Consider the following 24,109-nt stretch of genomic DNA (forward strand, 5'->3'; position numbering starts at 1 on the left):
GTTGAGGTCACAATGTGAGCTCTCAGCTTGCTGCTTCAGCTGCCAATGCCTGCCGCCATGCTTCCTCACCAACACTGACTGTAGTCCTCAACAGTCCTATAAGCCCGGATAAACTCTTTCTTCCGTAAGTTGCATTGGTCGTGGTATTTTATCCCAATACGAGAAAATCAACTAATACAGACTCTCAGATTCCTAGCAGGCCTGTGATCCTTTTCATTCCTTGGACATCATTTATGTTTGATTGAGCAAGTGGGATAAAAGGATTTCTTCCTCATAAGTTGATAGAGTTCTGTAGGATCAATTTGGGGAACTTTCCATATCTTTTTTTATTGATATTATTGAGCTATACATTTTTCTCTGCTCCCCTCCCTTTTTTCCTCCCTTTCAACCCTCTCCCATGGTCCCCACGCTCCAAATTTTACTCAGGAGCTCTTGTATTTTACTACTTCCCATGTAGATTAGATTCACGTCTGTTTCTCTTAAGGTACTCATTTTGTTGTCTAGGTTCTCTGGGCTTGTGGTTTGTAGGCTGGTTTTTTTTTTTTTTTTTGCTTTATGTCTAAAAACTACTTATGAGTGAGTATATATAATAATTGTCTTTCTGTGTCTGGGTTACCTCACTCAAAATGATGTTTTCTAGCTCCATCCATTTTTCTGCAAAATTCAAGATGTTGTTTTTTTCTGCTGTGTAGTACTCCATTGTGTAAATGTACCGTATTTTCCTTATCCGTTCTTCAGGCAAGGGGCATTTAGATTGTTTCCAGGTTCTGGCTATGACAAACACTCACTGCTGCTATGAACATAGTTGAGCACATGTCCCTGTGGCACGATTGAGCATCCTTTGGATATATACCCAAAAGTGGTATTGCTGGGTCTTGAGGAAGGTTGTTTCCTAATTTTCTGAGAAATTGCCATACAGATATCCAAAGGGGTTGTACCAGCTTGCATTCCACCAGCAATGGGGAAGAGGCCAGACCCTGAGACCCCATCCTTCTTTCCAGAACTGCTTGAAAGCATGTGAGTAGGCAATCCAGAAGCTGGCCAGAAACCTGCAAACCACAGAGTGGAACAAGAGTAGTTAACTGAGTCAGTCTGATTTTCTCTCTGGAACTCTATCAGAGAACAATTGGAGAAAAGTAGGGGATGTCATACTGGTGAGTCGTCACTTGCTGTCACCTTCATCCCTGATTTGGTCTGTAGTCTTCTCTGCCCTGATTTCATACGTGGGTGCACCACTAGGGTCCCTTACTCTCTGGCTTCTGCCGAGGTTCACAGCCAGCCAATAGGACAACTGGCAGGAGGTTGGAGATGGAAGAGAGAAGCCGTGGTATTTATTCTCTCATGGCCCCCATCTCTCCTCCTATACTCCTTTTGGTAATATCGCCCTTCCGCTACAGTTACGGTTGTCCTCAGGTAGCCCTTATAATAGCTCCAACTTTCATCCAGGCTCTAAGATCACCATGGGCCCAGCAGTGATAATTGCTTGCAGGTATTGCCAGTGTCTTTGCCCACACTTTTGCAAGGAGTCTCTTCATCAAAAGTTGCTTTTAAAACCCCAGGTGAGGGGCTGAAGAGATGGCTCAGGGGATAAGAGCAGCTGTTACTCTTGCAGAGGACCTACAGAGGACCCAGGTCAGTTCCCAGCACTCACCATTCATATCATCAGCTCCAGGAGATCCAACCTCCTCTTTGACCTTCAGGGGCACCAGACATGCTTGTGGTACAGATATATACATGTATGCATACAGGTAAAACATGTACATACATAAAATTACCTATAAAAGTTCCAGCTAAGGAATGCTCCTGGGATCTAAACTGATCCAAACACAAAGAGACAGGGAAAGGTCAACTTTAGTGGTGTAAGAAAGCCTGTCTCCTAAGGCACTGGATTCTCCGGGTCTCCATATTTCAACTCTGTCCTACTAATAAATCTCTCTCGTCCTCAAAGTCATGTCTTATCTTTTAAGTTCCCCCCGGGCTCCGGAGCTGAGCTTACTACACAGCTGTTTTCCTTCTGGTTACATGTCTCTTCCATAAATGTCCCATGATACCTTGGGCATGGAGGCACATACCTGTAATCCCAACACTTAGATTAAGCAGGAGGGGCGTGAGGTCAACCCACTCTACATCACAAGACCATGCTTCTTTCTTTTTCTCAAATTCCTGTTCTCTCGTTCTCACAGCACCTGCAATGGCTTGAGGCTGGCAGGCAGGTGCTTACTATTGGTCATGGCCTACGGAGCTGCTGCATCATTCGGGAAGCCGCTTCATCGCAGCCTGCATCAGCCTGGTGCTCGCCTCCATCCGAAGGAAGAGAGGAGCTCTCTCTTCGTTTATGGACTCAACTGTCAACCCAGAAACACTTCAGAATCTCCAGTTAGGCAAAACAAATGAAGGAGGGGCACTATATATCCCTTTATTATAAAGGAATCTCTTACAACCTCCCCTTGTGATGTAAGGCGTAGCCTCACTGTTCCTCTTCCTATGAAGAGAACTCTCCCTGTAATGTCCTTCAGAGTCATATTTTTCCACAGCCTCGCATATTTGACACACAGACTAAACTTCTGAGAGAACCAAACTCCTATGATTCTTTTGTGTCCTGATTTCATTAACATTTTTAAACTCCGCTGTTACTAAATTTTCTATTCTTACACCTGTTTGCATATTTTATCTAGAAGGCAACCTGCCACTGAGCGTTGACCTGGAAAATGAGAACCCAAAACTAAAAAATAAACTAAGAATCTGGATAAGGCTAAAAATAATTTCAATAACTGTTGAGAGGAATTTTGTCAGCACTGGGGGACTAGCTTCCTTCTCAGTTCTTTCTAGCTTTAAGAATCTTTGGAAGGCCCTGAGCGGTGGTGCACACCTTTAATCCAAGCATTTGGGAGGCTGAACCAGGTAGACCTCTGTGAGTTCGAAGCCAGCCTAGTCTACCTATCAAGTTCCACAACTGCTAAGGCTAAAAGAAGCAACCCTGTCGAAGGAAGGAAGGGAGGGAGGGAGGGAGGGAGGGAGGGAGGGAGGGAGGGAGGGAAGGAAGGAAAAAGGGGAAGGGAGGAGAGAGAGAGAGAGAGAGAGAGAGAGAGAGAGAGAGAGAGAGAGAGAATAATGTTGCCTGTTTAAATGGTAAAGTTACATCCTTGGCCCCTCATCACTCACCACTGAATGCCATTTGCCTGTCTCCCAGTGATGGAGACTGAGAGTACCGCTTGACTCCTACTTGAAACATCATCCTCACCTAGTCTATGAAGTTACTTGTCCGGAGACAAGAATGGCATTTTCCTTCTAACCACCCCTGTGTTATTTTGAGGGACTACCAGTGTGCCCAAGTGCAGGGACTCCTGTCTCAGACCCTAAATACCACAATTCCTCCAGGAACCATTGCTGTATAAGGAAGCTTGAGTTTTTCCATGTCTTTCCTCCAGGCTTCCCGGCAGCTCAGCTGCAGCACACACTGGGAAACACAGTTTATGCATCTATAGAGTGGGAGAAATCCTGGCTACTAAGCATTGCTGTCCTGGAGATAAGAATCCATATTCCAAGAGTTCCCAGCTTCTATTCCGTTAAATCCCCATGTCAATATTTGTCCCAGTGAGGTAACCAGAGCTAGAGAGGTAACTATAATAGGTGGGGTAACTATAATTAGTGAAGTAACTGTGATTGGTGAGTCAGGTTTTAAAGTTTGCAAAATAAAGCTAAAACCGTACAAACTATGCGGCTAAGAAGAGGCTAGTTCGGGGCCAGTGAGACAACTCAGCAGGGAAAAGCCCTTGCTGTGCCCCTCTGACCTGAGTTTCATCCTGGATCCCGTGGATCCTCTGACAACATACATCATGGCACATGAAGCACACGCACACATACGTACACCAAAACTAAAAATAAATTACCCAATAAAGGATTGGGTTTTTTTCATTATCTAATATCCATATATCCCCAATAGCAACAGCAAAGAGAGCTGGATCTTTCCTCAAAAAGTTGAACAGAATTATCCCATAACCCCATGATTACACTCTTAAGTGGACATGTACCCAAAAGACTGAAGAAAGATAAAGGAGAGTGTGCACATGTATATTCATATCAGGCACTATATGACAGCCAAAATGAAAATCTAGCAGGCATTCATCAATAAATGAATAGGAAAACATATAATAGAATATGCATGCAAAAGAATATTTAGCATGAAATACTGATACATGCTGAAGCACAGATCAACACTCGAAACATTTTTGCAAAATGAAAAAGGTATGCCAAAAATGTCACCTATCAGTAGTTCCCCTTATATGGTATAAACAGAATAGATCAATTCCTAGGGACAGAATACAGATTGGCTTAGCCAGAGGTTGGAAAAGGAGAAACTTACTTAATAGATAAGAGGTTTCAGTTGGCAGAGATATGTGTCTTTGCCAAGGCACCTTCTGATTGGTTTAATAAAGAACTGAGTAACCATTAGCTAGGCAGGAAGAGGTTAGGTGGAAATTCCAGGGACAGAGAAGACTCTGGGAAGAAGTAAGACAGAGTGGCCAGACAGACAGAGAGGAAGAAGGATGGGTAGTGCGGAGAGATGATGTAACAAGTCATGTGACAGAATGTAGATTTTAAAAATATGGGTTAATTTGTTATGAGAGCTAGTTAGGAGGAAGCCTGAGCTAAGGTCAAGCTTTCATAATTAATAATAAGTCTCCCTGCCTAAAGAAAAGTATGCTACAGGGCTGGAACTTGATAGAAGCAGTAGCTGTAGAAACTAAATCCCACTAATCGTCTGAGGCAACCAAGCCGTACAATGAGTATGTGATCCTTCCTGAACTGGAGCTCAGTCTCTACAAAGGAAGAGTTTATCCTTGTCCAGAAAAGGAGGAATCACTACGGCTTCTAAAGTCAGTGTGTACAGCAGGGAACCTTGCTGAAAAAAGTAAGCCCTGAATGCTAACAGAGAAGCCCAGGTATGAAGACTGTCCAAAGGCTTTCTCAGTGCCACGCCCCACGTTTCCAATGGTGCTTCCTTTATTGTTTGGAGAAGGGCAGGTTGTCTTAAGACAAGTTTCTTTGTAGTCCTGGCTGTCCTGGAACTTGACCTGTAGACCAGGCTGGCCTTGAACTCAAAGATTTGCCTGGCTTTGCCTCCCAGGTGCTGGAATTAAAGGTGTGCGTCACTGTCATCTGGCCCAGGGTGCGTCTTACTCACTGAGGGTCAGGCCCACGTTTCCTGACCTCATCTTCTAAACCTATGCTCAATTTACGGCTACAGCCTTTGTCCCGCGTCTGAATGACTAAGGCTTTCTCACACGGATGCCCCAATTTACGCACACACCATGGCCTTCTACACACGCCATTGCCTACACTACCATCTGCCAAGTTCGCCTCTGCCTTTTACCTGTTCTTCCAAAGGAATCTCCTCAGAGCTTCATGCCCAGTAGTAGGCACCTCTCCTGTGTGTTTTTGGCCGCCATGCTCCCCTTCAGTCTGGCAGTTCTTAAACTCACAACCAACCTGAGGCCAGTACTGTTCTCTGTGTATGTCTTTCCATTGGCTATCACAGCACTTAGCACCCTAAGCCATGACCTTTTTGAAAGAATGAATGAATAATTCGTAAGAGACACCAGGAGATGATATACCACTGTAAAGTATACAATTCTTGGAATGTCTCTTTTTTGTTATTTTGTTTTAATTTTATTTCATTGTTATTTTATTCTGATTTACTGTAACTGGCAGACTCCTAACTGAGAGTCATTGTTGACTTCCTGATACACTCAGGAAAAAAAAGTCCCCTGATTTGCAAAAGGTAAGGAGAGGCTGCCACATTTAAGGCATGAAAGAAAGCAATGTGACGTTATCATAGTTCCCCCAAGCTTTGGTGACAGTGGGCTCATCTGTCTCCGGAATTACACAAAAGTCTGTTAAAACAGGCTTCAGAAAGAACAAAGGACTGTCCTCTGTCCTGGCTCTCATACGCCCCCTAGTGTCATGAGCGAACAAGTACGCTAAGGTAGAAAATTAAATCCGGAGCCAAAGCTACTTCATTGACCTCTTTTTAAATGCACTGGAATCGGCTAGGGTAGAGAAAAGGAGCGGCTGTGTGCGTGCACCGTGGTGCATTCTCTTTCGTCTCCGTCACCCAAACTGCACTTCCAGTGCCTGGAGCTTCTGGTCACCCCGGCCAATTATGCCAGCCTTAGCGCTGGTCCTCAGACGTCTGGGTCTTTGAGAGAGTGTGGGCATTAAACATGCTTAAAGATGTCGTATCCTCACTAGAGATGAAACCAGAAGCCCACCGAAGAAACCGGCAAGTCTCTTTGCCTTCTGCTAGGGATTTATCACTTTGAGGCTGAGCCAGCGCTCCTTTCCTCCCACTCGCCCAATTAGGTAATTTAGCACAAATTACTTGCAAACTGGAAAAGAAGTAACGGCAAACAGTGGCTGGCAAACAGTAATGCTTATCTAAATCTGGGGTGCATACGAATAGCAAATAATAAAAGTTGTCTCCATGATGAGAAACGGGGACTCACTACTCCGGCTCGCTCGCCGGCCTTTGAGTAATGGACCAACTGGTTACTTCCCAGGAGCTGCAGCGCTCATACCCAAGCTGCCCCACACCAGGACACGAGAAAAGAGCCATTTGCCTGAACTGGAGAATGGCAAGTAGTTCCTTCCTGGAAAGGAACTTAAATGGACTTGAAATTAATCTGGCTTGAAAACATAAAAAAATGTCTTTTAAGTCCACTGGATAAAACTCCAATTCTTTACTCATTTTTAGTCAATTTGTACCTTGATTTGTCCTTATTCTACCCAAGATCCACGTATTCCTTTGCTCCCATCTAAAGGTTTCCTTACCAAATTATGACTATTTTTGAACACTCACACGTTCATTTAGCATCTATTTATCAAGGCTCGCTATGAGCCAGGCACTAAGCCAAGTGCTAGGGAACAGAGCAATAACTGTGGCCGTCACCACTGTGAAGGACATAGATAAGCTCATGAAAAGGTTGGGTTCTTAACCAAAGCACCAAATATGCACATGGTGTGTGTGTGGCGATAGTTTGCGAGGTGGCAGTTCAGCTGGGATCTGAAGAACATGAAGACAGTCGTGTAATTCACCAGAGAACGTTCTCCAGGTTGAGAAAGTATCAAACACAAAGGCCACAAGTAAGAGGCGAGATTAATAAAGTGTGCTTGCTCACTCCGGCATTCTCCCCGGGACCCCGTGCCCTACAATCTCTACTTAATAAAAATTCTTAAAAAACAAGTCTAAATCCTATCTCGTCTTTCTTTTCTAAGTCATTGTGTATATTCACTGTACAAGGGGTGAATAAAATAATAGCCTTCTTATTCAAGAGGATCAAGTACTTTGTGCTTCTTTACCCACCCCCCAATAACTGTTCCTTTTCCTCTCCCCTTGCGCTTTCCAAATAGTCCTCCCCTTCAATTTTGTGCCATACATATACACACCCCCTAGATTGCATATATAAGGAAAAGCATGGGTTTTTTGTGTTTGTGGGTCTGGCTCACTTTGTTTATTATGCTGCTATCTTATTTTCCCACAGATGTCATGAGTTTGATTTTCTTGGTGGCTGAATAAAACTACATGTGCATATGATACATTCTTGTTGTTGATGGACTCCTGGGTTTCTTCCATAGCTTGGCTATTGCAGATACTGCCAATATCTCACTCTGGGCGGGGCGAGAGAAGCTGTTGTTCAAACGCTCACGATGCTAATATATTACTCTTTTCTATGGAAGTCTATTTTCTCCATTCTTCTGCTCTAGTCTCTCCATTACACCCTCTGAAGGAGCGGAAACCCTTGTAACCCCCACGCAGCCTAGCAAAAAATTCCTGTACAATGAGAATTTGGAACTGATTTAATTTTATGTTCTTCGCAATATTGATCCTTAACCTAGCTGGCATTCGCATATTTCTGAGAATGAAATTGAAAAATTAAAATTTAAAGTCTACCTTGAGTCCCTCGAGTATTAGGGGTGTGATACTGTGCAGCAGCCGGCAGATGTGCCTCCTACCTCTGTTCCCTATAACCGCCGACAGAACCGTTTGTTTTCTATATGGAGTCTACTGAAGCGCTTGCTGATGGAAAACAAGGTTTGTTTTTAATGAACCTCAGTGCTTGGAATGGTAACCGGGAGGTAGCTGATTCTCACAAAGTTGAAATCTAAGGAAGCCGCTGATAATGTTATTTTCAAGATTTTTACCAAGTGGAGCCATTGCTATGGTAATTGAAGTGGAAGAGGCGTCAATCGTGAACCTACCGACCCAGTAAGAGGAGAATTTTCCTTTCCCTTGAAGAAAGGGCCGAAAACAGTTGGTCCTCCAAGGCACCAGAGGGCCAAGTAGAAGGACGGGAAACTGCAAATCGGTGTTGTGGGATGGACTTGCACAAGTCTCCAGGAGGAGGTTACAACGCGGTCCGGCCCTCCAAGGCTGAGGAGCGAGGACTGCAAATCCCAGGATGCTCTGCGGCTACACAGTCTCCGGAGAGTTTGCTAGGGATTGGAGCTCAACGCCGGCAAATGGGTGCCCGGAGAGGGTTGTGGAGGGGGCGACAGGCTAAAGGGGTACGCTCTGAGTCGTTCGTGAAGTGTGACTGTGACGAGGCTCAGACTCACGTTGGAGACCCCGCAAACAGATGTTTTTATTAACAGAACGGAAACTATATTTCCCAGCATTCTTATGGTGAGAGAACTACATTGTCAGAAAGCCTCTGCGAGATTCATCTGTATTCCGTTTCCGCTTGCTGACGCGGATCTCCGGGAATATGAGGAGCCGCTGGCTTTGGCGGCTCCTACGCCCTGACGGCAGTCGAGGCGGCTGGACTTCAACGCCCCGCGGGCGTCTGTCGCCCGCCCTGCGGAGAGGTGAGAGAAGGAATCGCTCAGAGAAACGATTCGGGCGGGGCGGGGTGGGCGTACTCGAGAGGACACGCCCCCTGTCGGGCCCCGCCCACAGGGTTTATCTGGTTTACTTCTTTAAGATTTTCTGTAACTCTCGTGTTATTTCCAGATAATCTTTATTCCCACAAAGGATCAAATGTCTCTCTTCCCCGGTGGATATATTTTGAAATCACATCACAAAACAACACAACCTCAAAAGTCCAGAGCAGAAGTACACAAGGCTGAAATGGAATCATCTGAGCCCAGCTGTTGTTTTTAACAAAATCTCCATCTGTCGATTTTACCAGTAAAGACTCAGGAGTCAATGCTGGGGTGAAAGCCTGTTAGTTCAGAGAGGCAGAGATGGCCTTCCTCCTCCTCTGATGTCCCAGAAGCCTTCTCTCTCCTACCTCCTCAAACAAAACCTCCTCAAACTCCGTGGTCCCTCCCTTCTATTTCCTGTGCATCTCTCTATCCATCATCCTGACTCACTTGTATTCTCTTTTCTTTTCCTTAATAATCCTCTGTTCACTTCCTGTCTGCGGGTTGCTTGCTCCACCTCTTGACCTACGACTGACTAACTTTAATCCTGTTTACAACATTCAAGCAGAAAGCTCTTGAATTAAAGGTGTGTGCTAGGGCTGAGCCACACAACTTGAGACAGGTTTTCCCAGTACATATTGCAATCTCGAGGTTCACAGTGTGATCAAGTACCCTGCAGCACCCACCAATCTGAGGCAACGTGAACAAGTCTCTGACGCACATCGCACATAACATGCAAACACGGTCCCTTTCATCCAGCACATAGCTTTAGGGCACCTAAAATTGTCAGGCACTGGGAACTCAATAGAGACCAAGGACAGATGCATCCCCTGCTCTCAAGGTTTACTTCCGTGGTTAGCTTACTTTCTGTAAAAGGGGCAAATAGTAAATACTTTAGGCTGTGTGGCTAATATGGTTGAATACAACTTCTCTGTTGTTGAAGCACGAAAGCAGTCATAGATAATGGTTCCAATAAAGTTTTATTTATGGAGACAACTTTGAAGACTGGGTTTTTGTAGCCTGACTGCAGCAGCTGACCAATGCCTGATTGAATGGGGAACTTACAAATCAATAGTTTTGTAATATGAAAATTGTGAATGGTGTTAGAAAACATTACAAGGTACTTTTAAACCCATTAGGAGAGACCTCACCTCCGGAATCCTTGCACAGGTCCCACCAGAACAGACATTTGTGCACGGCTCTGAAGAGTGAATAGGAACATCAAACAAGAGTTTTCGGAACACAGACTGGGCAAAGGCCCCAAGAAGGGAAAGCAAGCAGATGGCATGCTTGTAGAGTTAAAGTCAGGAGCCAGAGTGCAATAGGACGTGAGATTAGCTGTGCCCTGCGGAGAGTTGTTGGCAATGTTATTTGGTCTCTATCCCAAGGAGCTAATGTTTGTATGACTATACATTATTTGTTGACTGAAATCAGGAACTGTACCAGTTTGACTACCCATGAGACCTAGGATCTAAGATATCATACTAGACTCTCAGCATCACTTTTCTCCATCAATAAAATGAGAATTTTAAGAATTTGGTAGTAAGCATGAAAACATTAAAGTGTGATGTCAGTATTTCTAATTCTTTCTAAACTGGAATGAACTTCTAATGAGGAAGCGGTAATTAGGGGTAGCAAGCATTACTCCTAACGTAGCTGGATAGAGCAGCTACTGAAATCTACAGGTCTGATTTTTATATTTCTCTCCTTTGGGTGTGACACACAAAAGCACATTTTTTACCCCTTTCCTAGATGGCACTCAGCCAAAAGAAGGCTGACTATGCTAGTCTATTTTTAAAGCATGTGTCCACCTTTTCCAGCTGCTGCTTTTATTATCTCTTTGGTTAAACAGAATTCAGATGTGAAGCTTTCATTTTTCTTAATAATGCCTATTTCCTGCCTTCCAGTCGATAAAATCAGTAAGACAGCAGGAATATCTGGCTTCAGTGTGTATTGCCCTGTGTCTGGCACAGACCTAGTGCTTAGTCTACATTTGTTGACTATAAAGATATTTAAGAAGAAATTGCATATGCCCTATAAATCACTAGCATAAAGTAATGCCTGAAATTGAGGCTGTCATTTAAGTACCTAGATATATAAGTACCTTGGGATAAATGAGGCAGACCACACAAGGTGATGGAATGTGAGCTTTGTAGTCAAAAGAACCCAAATTGAAATCCTATTACCTGCCACGGGGTCTTTAACCTAAGCAAATTCCTTTGCTTTTCCTAAGCGTGGTATGGTTTGGTCTAGTTTGATCTGGTTCTATTATGTAGCCCAGGATAGCTACAGAACGGTCCTTCTGCCTCAGTCTCTGTGCTAGAATCACCATTTCCAGCGTGAGGTACCATATCCAACTCTAATAAGTGTTTTGTTTGGTTTTTAATTTAAAGAAGTGAATAATACTACCTTGCCTTGGCAGCATATAAGTAATCTGCTATAATACCTTGTATTTGACTATTACATTGACAGTTATTATCTAAATGTATCATAATAGTTTTATATGTGCAGAATTCATCTTCAGAGGAAATACTTTATAATAAAATTAATCAGTAACAGAGAAAAAGACTAATCTGTGTCTGAGTGAAGTTTTGGGAATTAAATGGAGCAGGACCAAAAGACTTCAGAACTGACCAGTAAATGCTCCAGGACTTAAAATCAGATTCATTGATCATGACTCACCTGTGTATCAAAGTGCTGTATGACAGAACTTTTCCTGGGTAGACACAACACATACATATACTCACCCCAGTTAGAGAGCCCATGACAGACCAAAGTACAGATAATACCAAAGTCCAACTTGGTGACCCATGAGTTTTATTGCGGTTACTTACAGGACGGGTGAGGGCTTGCTTATAGGAGCAGAAATGACTCAAAGACAACTGTATCAGCAGCTGTCCCACCCCCACCCCAGCCTGGGTGACAGTGGACAAAGCTGGGGACTTAGAGCACACTGCACAGCCTTCAGGCAGCTCAACAGGTTGGAGATTGTCCTTTCCCAGTGCCTCGGTTGGTCTAAACCTCCTCCAGGCAGCTCTGCTGGTCTCTGCTTCTTTGGGGCAACTGTTCTGGTCTGAATCATTTTTGGAGCTTTTCTCCTCTTTCAGAAAGTTTTGTTTGTCCAAGCCTTCTTGGCAATTTGACTTCTCCTAGAATCGTCTACACAACTTCCTTCCATTCCAGAGGGACTCTCAGCTTATATCATTTACCCTGGCAGGAAGGGGGCACCTAGTGAATCTGGTCAGTTTCAGGGACTCCCTGAAGGTATTTTGAGTTATTTTACCTTCCTGTTTAAGGAGCTTCTCTACAAGATGAAATGTTCCAGTCTCAGAGGAAAGTGCTGCACAAGTGTTCTTATCGGTCCTAAAGACTGAGTAACAAAAAGTACAGCCCACAGCAGCACAGGGCTCATAGTCTAGGTCAGAAAGAACAGCCAACACGCTAACTGTATCTGAGCTGAACACCGTAGGAAATAGGTGATATGGGTCCATAAGAGAACAGAGGTTACGTTAGATAAGAACATACACATAGAAAAGTTTTGCAGCACTAAGAAACTTGCAGGCACCGCAGAAAGTGGGGATACTTTTGGTAATTAGAATATGTCACGTTAGGATCTAGACCAACTCTGAAAACACTTCTGAATGATGAAAGGAGAAAATTCAACATGTTACATGTTTGCTGTGCACAGAATACATCAGAGACTTTTGAGATGAAAAGGGTTCAGAAGTGTTGACTGAGTTTTCTGTCCTGCCTGGTTCCTGTAGTCGTTAAGTCCCAAAGAAATCACACAGAGGTCTACATTAACTATAAACTGATTGGCCCATTAGTTCAGGCTTCTTATTAACTCTTATAACTTATATTAGCCCATTATTCTTGTCTGTGTTAGCCATGTGACTTGGTACCTTTTTCACTGAGGCAGTTACATCTTGCTTGCTCTGTGGCCGGGTCAGAACTGCACACTAGGACTTCCTTCTTCCCAGAATTCTCCTGTTCTCATTGGCCTGCCTCTATTTCCTGTCTGGTTGTCCTGCCTATACTTCTTGCCTGGCTACTGGCCAAACAGCATTTATTTAAAATAAAATTGACAGCATATAGACCATTGTCCTATACCACAGAAGAGCCAGTTAATCTGGGTGAGATTACAGGACTCCTAATTAGGAAGCTAGAACTGTATTTATGTAGGTGAAGAGAGCTCTTTAGAAGCCTAAGTGTGATACCACTATACATTTTACAGGATGACACTGTCTCCTCTTTTCAGGTTTATTGACAACCGTAACTAAGGCAAGTTATGACAGGAGGCCAGTGGACATAACTCCTCTAGAACAACGAAAATTAACTTTTGATACCCATGCGCTGGTGCAGGACTTGGAAACTCACGGTGAGAAATGAGTACTCGAAAAAGGAAAGCAGCACTCATATAATAAATTCCCAAGTCAAGACAGTGGCACCGTTACCAACAGTGAAGGGGGATTTTTTGAAAGAGAGGTGTCCACTGCACACACAGTATTTTATAGTCATTTAGAATCACAATGTCGCGAAAAGGCATACTGTGACGAGAGGCACTGTATGATATTATATGCACAAAATAAGTTCATTGAAGTAAAAAACAACAAGAAAAAGCTTTTAAAGGCTAATGCTAAAGTCTGGATGGAAGTATAAATGTTGAAGAATAAAAACTTGAAGGATTTAATATTTCCAGATATGGTAATATATTACAAGTGAACAACTGATTAATACTGCAGAATGGTATTTGAAACCATTAAATCTGCTTACTGAAATTCTAGATAAGCCTAAATGGTAATGAGTTCTTAGGAATCAACAAAAGAAAGATTAGTAATTTTATAGAAAACTAGGCAAAGGCCATGTAAAACAGTACACCAAAAATTAACTAAAAATGTACATGAAGGTGTTAGCCGCACCATCCACAAAGTACAAATGAAAGTCATGCCACATATTGCCAATTACATAATCTATCAAAAGAGACTAGACATGCTGGATTTTGTTGTCGATCTAGCTCTGCTGGGAACTAGAGCACTCTTAGATAAGATAGCATCGCCTGTCATATTTCCACTGTAACTGCTTTAAGTATAACAGTTGGGGTGCTGAAAGGGTGTAAGCTATCTCTTCTGCTAGTCATGACATGTTCAAATTGTAGGTTTCCTTGTATACAGGGTTTGACAAGACGCAGGCGCAGACGATTGTGTCGGTCCTAAATACGCTATCGAATGTCAGCTTGGACACCATCTATAAGGAGATGGTGACTAAAGCCCAGCAGGTAATACGTTCTTTGTCTTATCGCTCCTGTCGTTTCCAGGGAAGGAGGAAAGGGAGTATTGGAAAGGCCTTTCACAGCCTGTCTAGAAACAGGACTGGACTGTCCCTCACAAGAGTATGGTGTACCAAGTGTGGAATCTGGCCATCTTCCCTTGAGCGAGATAAATGTAGTGTTTCAGTCAGGAGATGGTGGAACACCTTTTCCCTTGGAAAATCCTCCAAAATAGAAGAGCAAACCTTTCTGTGTGACACATTCACTGTTTTTATGTATGCATGGTTAATCTTCACAGACTTCAAAAGCTAGAAGGGACTAACGTTGCTAGAAAAGACTATAAATTACCTGGCTAAAATGTTTAAATTTGAGTGAATATGAAGTTGAAATGTTTGTTTGTTTGTTTGTTTGTTTGTTTGTTTGTTTTTCCAGACAGGGTTTCTCTGTGTAGTTTTGGTGCCTATCTGGAACTAGCTTATAGGGGCCGAATTATACAGCCCATATTTTTATATTGTGTGGCAGTCAGAATTGTGGGCGACCTACAAGGCACAATCTGCACCTGTCACACAGAAGGTGGTCACCCAGCTTTTTGATAGTAAAACAATCTGACACCATTTTAAGCAAGTGATCAGGATATGTTAATGTTTTTGGGGTTTTTTTTTAATTGTAATTTGAAAATGTTAAACTTAATTTTACCCATTTGTACAGGGTTTATTATAGAAACTAATAAAGTATTCTCTAAGTATTTTTTAAAGTTATGTAGAACAGGACCTTTTCTCCAAAAATCACATTTAAAGTTCTTTATAAAGCAAATGCATATTATTTTTTCCCGTAGGAGTTACCTTTTCTTTCATATTTTCTCTGTAGTGTCAAATATAGGAGAGTCCAGGAAATTTAAACAAAACTGAATATGCTGTCCTGATAGAGGGACATGTGTGGCCTGTTTTCTTTAAACCACACCTCTGACTCCTGTTTGATATCTTAGTATTTTCATGTGGTGGACTTCTCAAAATCAAAACAACAAATATTAAAAAAACAGAACCAAGGGGCTGGAGAGATGGCTCAGCATTTAAGAGCACTGGCTGTTCTTCCAGAGAACCTGAGTTCAATTCCCAGCTCCCACATGGTGGCTCACAACCATCTGTAATGGGATCTGATTTCCACCTCTGGCCTGCATGGATACGGAGCACTCATAAACATAAAACACATAAGTTAACCTAAAACATCCGTGAAACACCATTTGTTGAGGAACGTAAGCACTTTTCTTAGGATTCTCTTCATGAAAAGACCTAGGTACTGCTCTTCACTGCGAGAAAGTGAGAGTTTTTTCCTTGAATTTCCTAGTTTTTCCTTTGCTACTTCAGACAGGTGGGTTCCATGTGTAGTAATTACACTGTTTGCATGTTGGCAAACTCTTTTACAGTTTCATAAGGCAATTCAAAGATAGAAGGATGCCGCCATTCCATACATGACATCCCATGCATTGTTTTCATTTTATGTTCTAGGAAATAACAGTCCAGCAGCTAATGGCTCACTTGGATTCCATCAGGAAAGACATGGTCATCCTAGAGAAGAGTGAATTCGCGAATCTGAGAGCAGAGAATGAGGTGATAGAACTTTTAACTTATTACTAGTGATAAAAAAGTAGCTGATCTCACAATTATGCTACTTTATTAAATAGAAAGACCCCAAAATATTATGTACTACAAGTTTTTAGATTAAAATTTCACTGTTTAAAACTGGACATGGTGATGCACACCTTTAATTCCAGCACTTAGGAGGCAGAGGCAGGGGGATCTCCTGTGGTTTAGGCCAGCCTGGTCTACATAGAACATTCTAGGCCAGCTAGGGCTACAAAGTGAGATCCTGTCACAGAAACGAAAAACAAAATTCACTGTTTAACCTTAGCTAATCTTTATCTGTAAACCATTTTTTGCATACATATTGTAAGTTGTTTATATAAAAGGAGAAAAATTTGAGCGCCAATATAAATTTTCTAGTATAGCTTATCATGTATTGTTCTTTAAACTGAAAGTACTATGATATTCTCCATTTTATTTAATGCTGTTGTTTGACACCATGAGAAAAATGTATTTTAAATATTTATTATTTTTAAATTCTGTTTATATGTATGTGGTTGTATGTGTATGGGTGCAGGCGCCTGAATAGGGCATCAGATCCTGTGGAGTTGGAGTAACAGGCAGTTGTGAGCAACTGGACTTGATTGCTAGAAACCAGGCTACCACTAGCTATCTCTGTAGACCCCCAAATGTATCTTTGTGGTTAAGTCAGAAATTGAGTTCTTTACTAGCCAAAGTTTAAGATTAATTTGGAGAGGGTTGGGAGGGAGGAGGAGGGGGACGTAGAGAGAGACATACCCTATGATACCTACAGAGGTCAGAAGAGGGTATCAGAGTTACAGGCAGCTGGCCCCTATCAGACGTCGGTGTTGGGAACTTTAAACTCAGTCCTCTGAACTAGGAGCGCGCAGTCTTAACCACTGAGCCACGTCTCTAGTCCTAGCTTAAATATTTTAGAATTGAAAACAAATCATGGTGTTGGAGAAATGGCTGAGAGGTTAAGAGCACTGGCTGTTCTTCCAGAGGACCCAGGTTCAATTCCCAGTAGCCACATGGCAGCTTGTGTGTGTATGTGCGCGCATGCACTAAACACCAATGCACATAAAATAAATCTTTTTTTAAAAAAAGCAAATCATTTTAAAGGTAGAATCTAATACCAGGACTAAATGTTTTCTACCTGATGTTTATTTAATGACTACAGTCGTCTGTTGGTGCTTTGCTTTTTAAATCATAATTCTGTATTAAAAATTCATAGAGATACAAATTCTGCTAATCTAAGTTTTCAAACTTTTTTTCATGTTTATTGCTGCTTTATTTATAATAGCTAGAAATTAAAAACAGCCTAGATGTTTATCAATAGACAAATAGACAGAAATGGGGTAAATTTATACAATGGAATATTCTCAGCATTTTAAAAAAAAGGAAATCATAAAATTTATAGGCAAATGGGTCAAGCCAGAGAAAATAATCCCGAGTGAGGTAGCTCAGACCGCAAAATACAAATGTAATATGTATTCCTTTTATTAGTTTTCAAACTTTTAAAGTAACACTCGGGACTTTTGGATTGATGCTAATTGTCACCTCTTTTACACCTAGAAAATGAAAATTGAATTAGATCAAGTTAAGCAGCAGCTGACCGTAAGTGAAATTTATTCCACTGATTTTATAACAAATATCCACAACAAGATAATTGTTAAAAATCTGATTTCTTTTTAAAGCATGAGACCAGTCGGATCAGAGCAGATAATAAGCTGGACATCAACCTGGAAAGGAGCAGAGTGACAGACATGGTAATGTGCTTTTTTAAAAAGTTAATTACGTCTTATCCGTTTTTGTGTATGTGCTTTGTGTGGGCACACTGGTGAAGGTCAGAAGACTGACTTATGGGGGTTGGGTTTCTCCTCCACCATGTGGACCCTAGGGATAGAACTCAGGTTGTCAGGCTTGGTGGCAGGTGTCTTTAGCTACTGAGCCACCATCTCACCCAGTAATGTGCTTTTTTTTTAAGTTTTTTTTTTTTAGTTATGCGTAGATGTGAGGATGTTGTGTGTCCACATGTGGCTGTCTGTGTGAGCGCAGATACCCTAGGAGGCCACAAGTGCCAGGTCCCCTGGAGCTGCTGTTATAACTGCTGTGAACTGCACTGTGTGGGTGCCAGAGATCAAACTGAAGTCCTCAGGAAAAGCAGCAAGCACTCTTGATGACTGAGCCATCCTCCCAGCACCTCCAACAATGTGCTTTTAAATGAACTTTTTATTTATTTCCCTTTTAAATTATGTATAACCTTTTCCTGTTGTCGTTGTGACACATGGAAGGTGAGGGATAACGTCACAGAGTCAGTCTGTCCTTCACCCGCCTGTGGGCTCCCAGGACCCTTGGGTTGCAGGCCTGTGTGGCAAGTGTCTCTCCCCACTGCGACATCTTGCTGCCCCTCTTTCTTTTAACCTTCTGCCTCTATATCCTTTAGTTCACAGATCAAGAAAAGCAACTTATGGAAGCAACCAATGAATTTACCAAAAAGGTAAGGTTAATATGCAGAAGTTCCCGTCCCCTTATGTCATGTTCCTTGTTTGTGTGACACTTTCGTGTGCATCACTTTGTAAGCTTGGACTTCACATACTGAGCCTGTAGGATCTGGTTTCATCCCAGCTCTTTCAGCCTGCCGGCCCTCTGGGGATGCTGCCCTAGGAAGCGGGGCTACATGAGCTGCCCCCTTGGAGTAAGAATGGAGCCTCCCAGGGCTACAGAGGCCACTCAGCATGCTATACTCGCAGGGACCAGAGTTTGGTTCCCAGCACTCACAACCACCTGTACTTCCTGTTCCAGGGGATGACATATCCACACAGACACAATCTAAAATAAAACAAATACTTTGAAAAACTGAAGTAAGGATTGGGCATGGTAGCACTGCTTTTAATCCCAACACTTGGGAAACAGGTGGATCTCTGTGACTTCAAGGCTAGCCTGATCTCTACATAGTCAAGTCAAGGTCTGCCAGAGCCACACAATGCAACTCTGTTCTGAAAATAATGCCCCCCTCCCAAAGAATTAACTTTTTCATGACATACTTTTCAAATTTTAACTTATTTTTATATAGACAATAGCTACTTTTATAAAAAGAAATTCACTATTGTTTAAGTAAATGTCTAGATTTAAATAAACAATTATCTTTAAAATTTTTAAATCATAGTAAATATTTACTATTTATTATATACCAGATACCATTATACATATACTTGTGTCTGCTACGCATTAAATCTTCAGGCCAGCCTCTATAATGAGTATTATTTCTACTTTACAGTTTGGAAAATGATACATGAAAAGGTTAAAATCACACAGCCAGTAGTTGATAGAGTTGAGAAAAGAGCATAGATTGTAGGAGCTGGAGTTAAGAGCACAGGCTTCTCTTCCAGAACCCAAGCTCAATTCCAAGTGCCCACATGGCAGCTTACAACTGTCTGTAACTCCAGTTCCAGGGGACCTGACACCCTCGTACAGACATATACAGGCAAAACACTAATGCACATGAAATACAAATAATTTTTTTTAAAAAGAACTCAAATTCTAACCCAGGTGTGGTATGTAATCCCAGAACTCAGGACTGCCATGAGTTTGAAGCCAGGCTAGATTACTATGCAATATCCTGTCTCAAATAAAGAATTCAGGCTCTGAACCCTGTACTTAGAGGTCTGTTTACATCTCAGTAATCCTGAATATATTAATTAAACAATAAGTAAACTCTAGCTTTTTGATTTAGCCTCATCCTTTTCTTAAAAAGTTCTCTTGCTCGGAACTTGGGAGAAGGAAAGATCACCTGTGCTCTTTTAAGAATCCGTTTTCTTGGACTTGTTAGTCAGAAAAAATAGATAACTAAGAAAATGAGCAAATTCTCTCAGCTAATTTCTGAGCGCTGTTCCCTGTACTGCAAAGTTACCCACCAGGTGTATGCCAGTTCCTTGTATATTCATCTCCGTTCATATTATAAACTTGGATGATTTTTTTGGCAAAATGTATTTAAAATATGCCCTTATGTTTAAATTATTAAAAATATTCCAAGAACTTTACCTATAAAACGATAGGTGTGACTAAAATATTTACTTCTTAGTTTATCATATATATTTATGTCTCAAATATCTTAGGAGGTTTTTAGTAGGCCATGCCCAGTATTGAATAATTCGAGGAAATTACCTCCAGATACGAAATTAGAGGAATTTTTTGTTACTTGGCAGTATTCATTTACTATTAAGACTTTATTAGATGCACAGTTAGCACACAATTGAGGGTTTAAATATAAATGTTTTATTCATATTACATAGGGACAAAAATATAATTCTTTTTATTCCGATTTGCTATAGGATACCCAAACCAAAAGTATTATTTCAGAGACCAGTAATAAAATTGATACTGAAATTGCCTCCTTAAAAACACTGATGGAATCGAACAAACTTGAGACCATTCGTTATCTTGCAGGTAAGTCTGTCAGAAAGGAACTGCTGCTGACAGTTTTTGGGTCTGTTGGTTCCTGTGTGTCTAGATAACCATTCCAGGGGAGAGAAAAAGGAGCCAAAATACTCTTTACTGATTGATACCCTGCTTTGCTTGAAGAAGGTTTCAGTTTCAAGATTGAAGTTTATCAGGCAACTGGGCAATTCAGTTAGAGAAAAGGGTGTCTGGCTCTTGAGAAAATAAACCCAAGAACAAAGTGGTAAAATTAATTGGATAAATTCCACAGTGGAAAAAAAGTCATTTTATAGTTTGAGTGGCATTAGAAAGATCACTGAAGTAGATGCATGCTGTTAAAAAAACACAGCAGAAAGGAGTGGAGGGTCCGGAAACATCTTACCCCAAACCGACTGAGCACACAGATACCATCCCAAAATTAGATTGTCTCCTTTTGAGCTCCACAGCTTCAATCTGACCTAAGATTTCACGGCCCGTGTAATAGGAGAATGTACTGGTTACATATTACTTGTCTTTCTCCTTTTTCATAAAAGCAGTGTGTTTTTATTTAAATTATCCATATAATTCAAGAGCAATGAAAATTCCCTCACCTTCTTTATTTACTATTTGCAGTTTACATCTTGTCTGCTATATACAAGTTATATATCTACTTATAAAAAGGAATTACACATTATAATTAACTGTGTGTTCAAATGTAACTAAATGTCTTAAGTATATTTTAACATTAACACATATCTTTTTATTACAAAAGATAATATTCTGTTGTATCAAAATGTTATAATTTCCCCAACAACGTTGCTTTCAATTCTTCGTCCTGAAAAGCAGCGCTAGTCTGCACATCCATGTATGTGCATGCTTTCTGAGGACACATACTGCTATACCCTTGTTGCTATAGATAACACTTGGTAAATCTAATAAGCTTAGTGGTAGCAAAAGAGAAACTATATTTTTAAATTATTTTTATTTTTACTCTCTGAAATACAGGAGGCTATTGATATAAATCTTGCTTTACAAATGCCATTTATCCTTAGTTTAGTTTTCTAGGGAATAAAGAACATGGGCTATAAATCTGATTTTCTTTCTTTCTGTTTATTTAATTATTATTTTACGACCCGAAATTAATTATACTATAACTTGTAACATAGCTTCTTTTCTTTCACAGCCTCGGTGTTCACTTGCTTGGCAATAGCATTGGGGTTTTATAGATTCTGGAAGTAAAATTGACACCCCTGCTGTTGCTGCCCATCACTCCTTAGAGTGTACTACTACAAACTCTTCAAAGTGCCTATGGACTAAATAGCAGTATTTTGGTATTTTATTTTTGTGTTGTATGACATTATTGTATTGAAGAGCTGTCTCCCAAAGCCTGGTTTGAGATAGAACATTTTGTCCTTTTGGTAACTACAGCAACAGAAACAGTTTTTACATTTGAGTTTTGCAGCTTTGCAAATGAAGTAGGATTTGTTATCAGATTACATACTTGAAAACAATTCTATATTCTACATACTCACTGGATTTTATGTCCCTGCTGATTTTTGCAGTTAGTTTTTTTATATAAAATAAAAGACTACAGTGAAGTTGGTTGGATTTTCTAAGTAACTTCCTATGTAAGTGGAGTTTTTTGTAGTGAATAATAAATTTTAAAATGTGTACCCTATTACAAATGTGTTATATTTAATATGAAATATATAGAGATACTCTGATTTTTATGTATATGCCTTTTTTAACTTTTAAATATGTACAGCAGTTTGGGGGTGGGTTTTTGTGTTTTGTGTAGACAGATTTTTCTTTGGGCCTCCAGCTCACAAAAAATGACACAGACTTATTATTAATGATGAAAGCTTGGCCTTAGCTTACACTTGTCCTAACTAGTTCTTAGAACTTAAATTAAGCCCTATCTTTGAATGTACACTCTTTTACGTGGCTCGGTTAACCTTGACTCTGTACTGCCCACCCTGCTTCCTCTCCATCTGGCAACCCTGCTGTTTTCCTCTCCGAGTCCTCTCTGACCCCAGAAGTCCCTCCTACCTTCTTCCTGTCCAGCTTATGGCCATTCAGCTCTGTGTTAACCAATCAGAGTGACACCTCTTCACAGTGTAAAGGAATAGTCCGCAACAATTCTGTTTGTTTGCTGCTCCCAGGGACTGAGCCTAAGCCTTAATGCAAACCGGCTGATCAGATGTTTGCCCGCCACCTCCATTCCTCGGCGCTTCCTCTCACCTCTCAGATTCACTACATGAAACAGACTTTCTCCATCACCCATTTAAATTGGCAAACATCTCAGAGAGAGAGAGAGAGAGAGAGAGAGAGAGAGAGAGATAACCATATATGTAGATATATGAATATCCATCTCAAAGAGAGTTAGAGATTGGAACCCTAACTTCCTGAACCAAAAAAGAAAAAAGGAAAATTCAAATTTTATTTCTTTCTTTTTGTTGTTATCCATCCAGTCTTCTATATTTTTCTTACTTTTCATTTTTGGGGGGTTTTTGTTGTTATTTTGGGTGTGTATGTGTGCGTGTGCACGCAGGTGTGCTACTACAAGTATATGCATGTATACAAATGTGTTAATACATGTGTATGTTTGTGAAGGCCACACGTCATCAGTGAGTATCTTCCTTATTCATTCTGTATCTTACTCTTCATGAAACAGGATCTCCCCCTCCCTCCGCTTCCCTTCTTCCCCCCACTTCCCTCTCTCCCTTTCTCCTCCTCCACTCTTTCTTCCCCTCTCCCCCTCCCCTGTTCACCCCCCAAACTTGGGATTTTCCATTTCTGCTAAACTGTCAAACCGTAGGAATCCATCTGTCCCTGCCCCCAGTGCTAGGATTACAGACAAACTGTGCGCTCAGGTTTACAAGGCTGCTGTGCATGCAAGCTCAGGTGCTCCAGCCACTCTATATTTTTCTAACATCGTAGTTCTCTATCCAGATTGAAAGTGCTAAGCATTTCACAAGATTTCATAATGCCTTGACAGAAGCTTTTAAAACAGAAAACAAGTTTAATTCAAAATAATCCTGCCAGTTTTTAAGACACAAACTATACAGGAGATAAAAGGTATCTCGGTGTCTTGGAAAGAGGTCTCATTTAGTCCTGGCTGGCCTCAGATGGGCTACATAACCAAGAATGACCTTGAACCTCGCACATCATGGCCAGTGTGATGTGCTGGATAGTGGACCTAGAGTCCATGCGTGCTGGCAAGCATCTTCCAGCTGCTCTTCACCCCACCCCAGCCATGGCGCTGTTAACACTGGCTTACAGACTGGATTAGCCTGAGCTAATCTCTGCGATCCTGATGACCCCAGGTTCAAAGCGCAATCGCTGGCTCACCAAAGGAAGAAAGAGGGATCGAATGGAAATGCTTAGGAACTACATCAGAACCACGGCTGCTTTTTCATCGACAAAAAACAAAGTCTCTAAACTCAAGGGATTATGGGGGAAAGGAGAAAACAAGCCATGTGCTTTGTCCTGCTGAGTGCCTCTTAGCTATATTCCCATAAAGCTTGCAGCACAGAGTGAAGATGGAATTCTGAACGAGAGTATTTAGGGCGCTTTCTTAGCAAAGGTGTAGCCCAGGCTTTTTTGTGAGAGTGGGTTGTCAGTCATGTCAAGCTGCTGAGTGACAGCTGGTAGTTGTTGTAAAGCTGTTCTGGGTAAAAACTGACTATGTAAAATTTCCTTCCAAGTCTAGATGCTTTGTAAAAGTCGTTTGAATAAAAACGTTTTGTCAGGATGGGCGGGTGAGTTCTGTGCATGTATGCATGTTTGTGCGTCTTGAGACAGTCACTAGAGAGCCCAGCTGCCCAGATTCATGATACTCCTTCCCAGACTTCTAAATGCTGGGATTAGAGGTGTGCACTGTAACACCCGACAAAGAAAA

At 41.4% G+C, this 24,109-nt stretch overlaps 1 protein-coding gene across 1 annotated transcript; it reads left to right on the plus strand.

The window, feature by feature from the left end:
• Positions 1-8,442: 8,442 nt before the first annotated feature.
• On the plus strand, positions 8,443-23,954 carry Ccdc90b (coiled-coil domain containing 90B). The gene is made up of 9 exons (XM_057756543.1): positions 8,443-8,865; positions 13,181-13,300; positions 14,094-14,197; positions 15,694-15,795; positions 17,365-17,406; positions 17,487-17,558; positions 18,236-18,289; positions 20,124-20,238; positions 21,392-23,954. Exons 1-9 carry the CDS (start codon positions 8,766-8,768, stop codon positions 21,445-21,447), a joined length of 765 nt encoding a protein of 254 aa, XP_057612526.1. The 5' UTR covers positions 8,443-8,765; the 3' UTR covers positions 21,448-23,954.
• The last annotated feature ends 155 nt before the right edge of the window (positions 23,955-24,109 follow it).

Source organism: Chionomys nivalis, chromosome 23 (assembly GCF_950005125.1).
Source record: "Chionomys nivalis chromosome 23, mChiNiv1.1, whole genome shotgun sequence".
NCBI lineage: Eukaryota > Metazoa > Chordata > Mammalia > Rodentia > Cricetidae > Chionomys > Chionomys nivalis.

Bases quoted from the DNA above. Each gene is read 5' to 3' on its own strand.
- Ccdc90b (XM_057756543.1), top strand. From the start codon at position 8,766: ATGAGGAGCCGCTGGCTTTGGCGGCTCCTACGCCCTGACGGCAGTCGA. The intron at 17,559-18,235 runs GTAATGTGCTTT...TATATCCTTTAG, and splicing joins GGAGCAGAGTGACAGACATG to TTCACAGATCAAGAAAAGCA. The intron at 20,239-21,391 runs GTAAGTCTGTCA...TTTCTTTCACAG, and splicing joins GACCATTCGTTATCTTGCAG to CCTCGGTGTTCACTTGCTTG.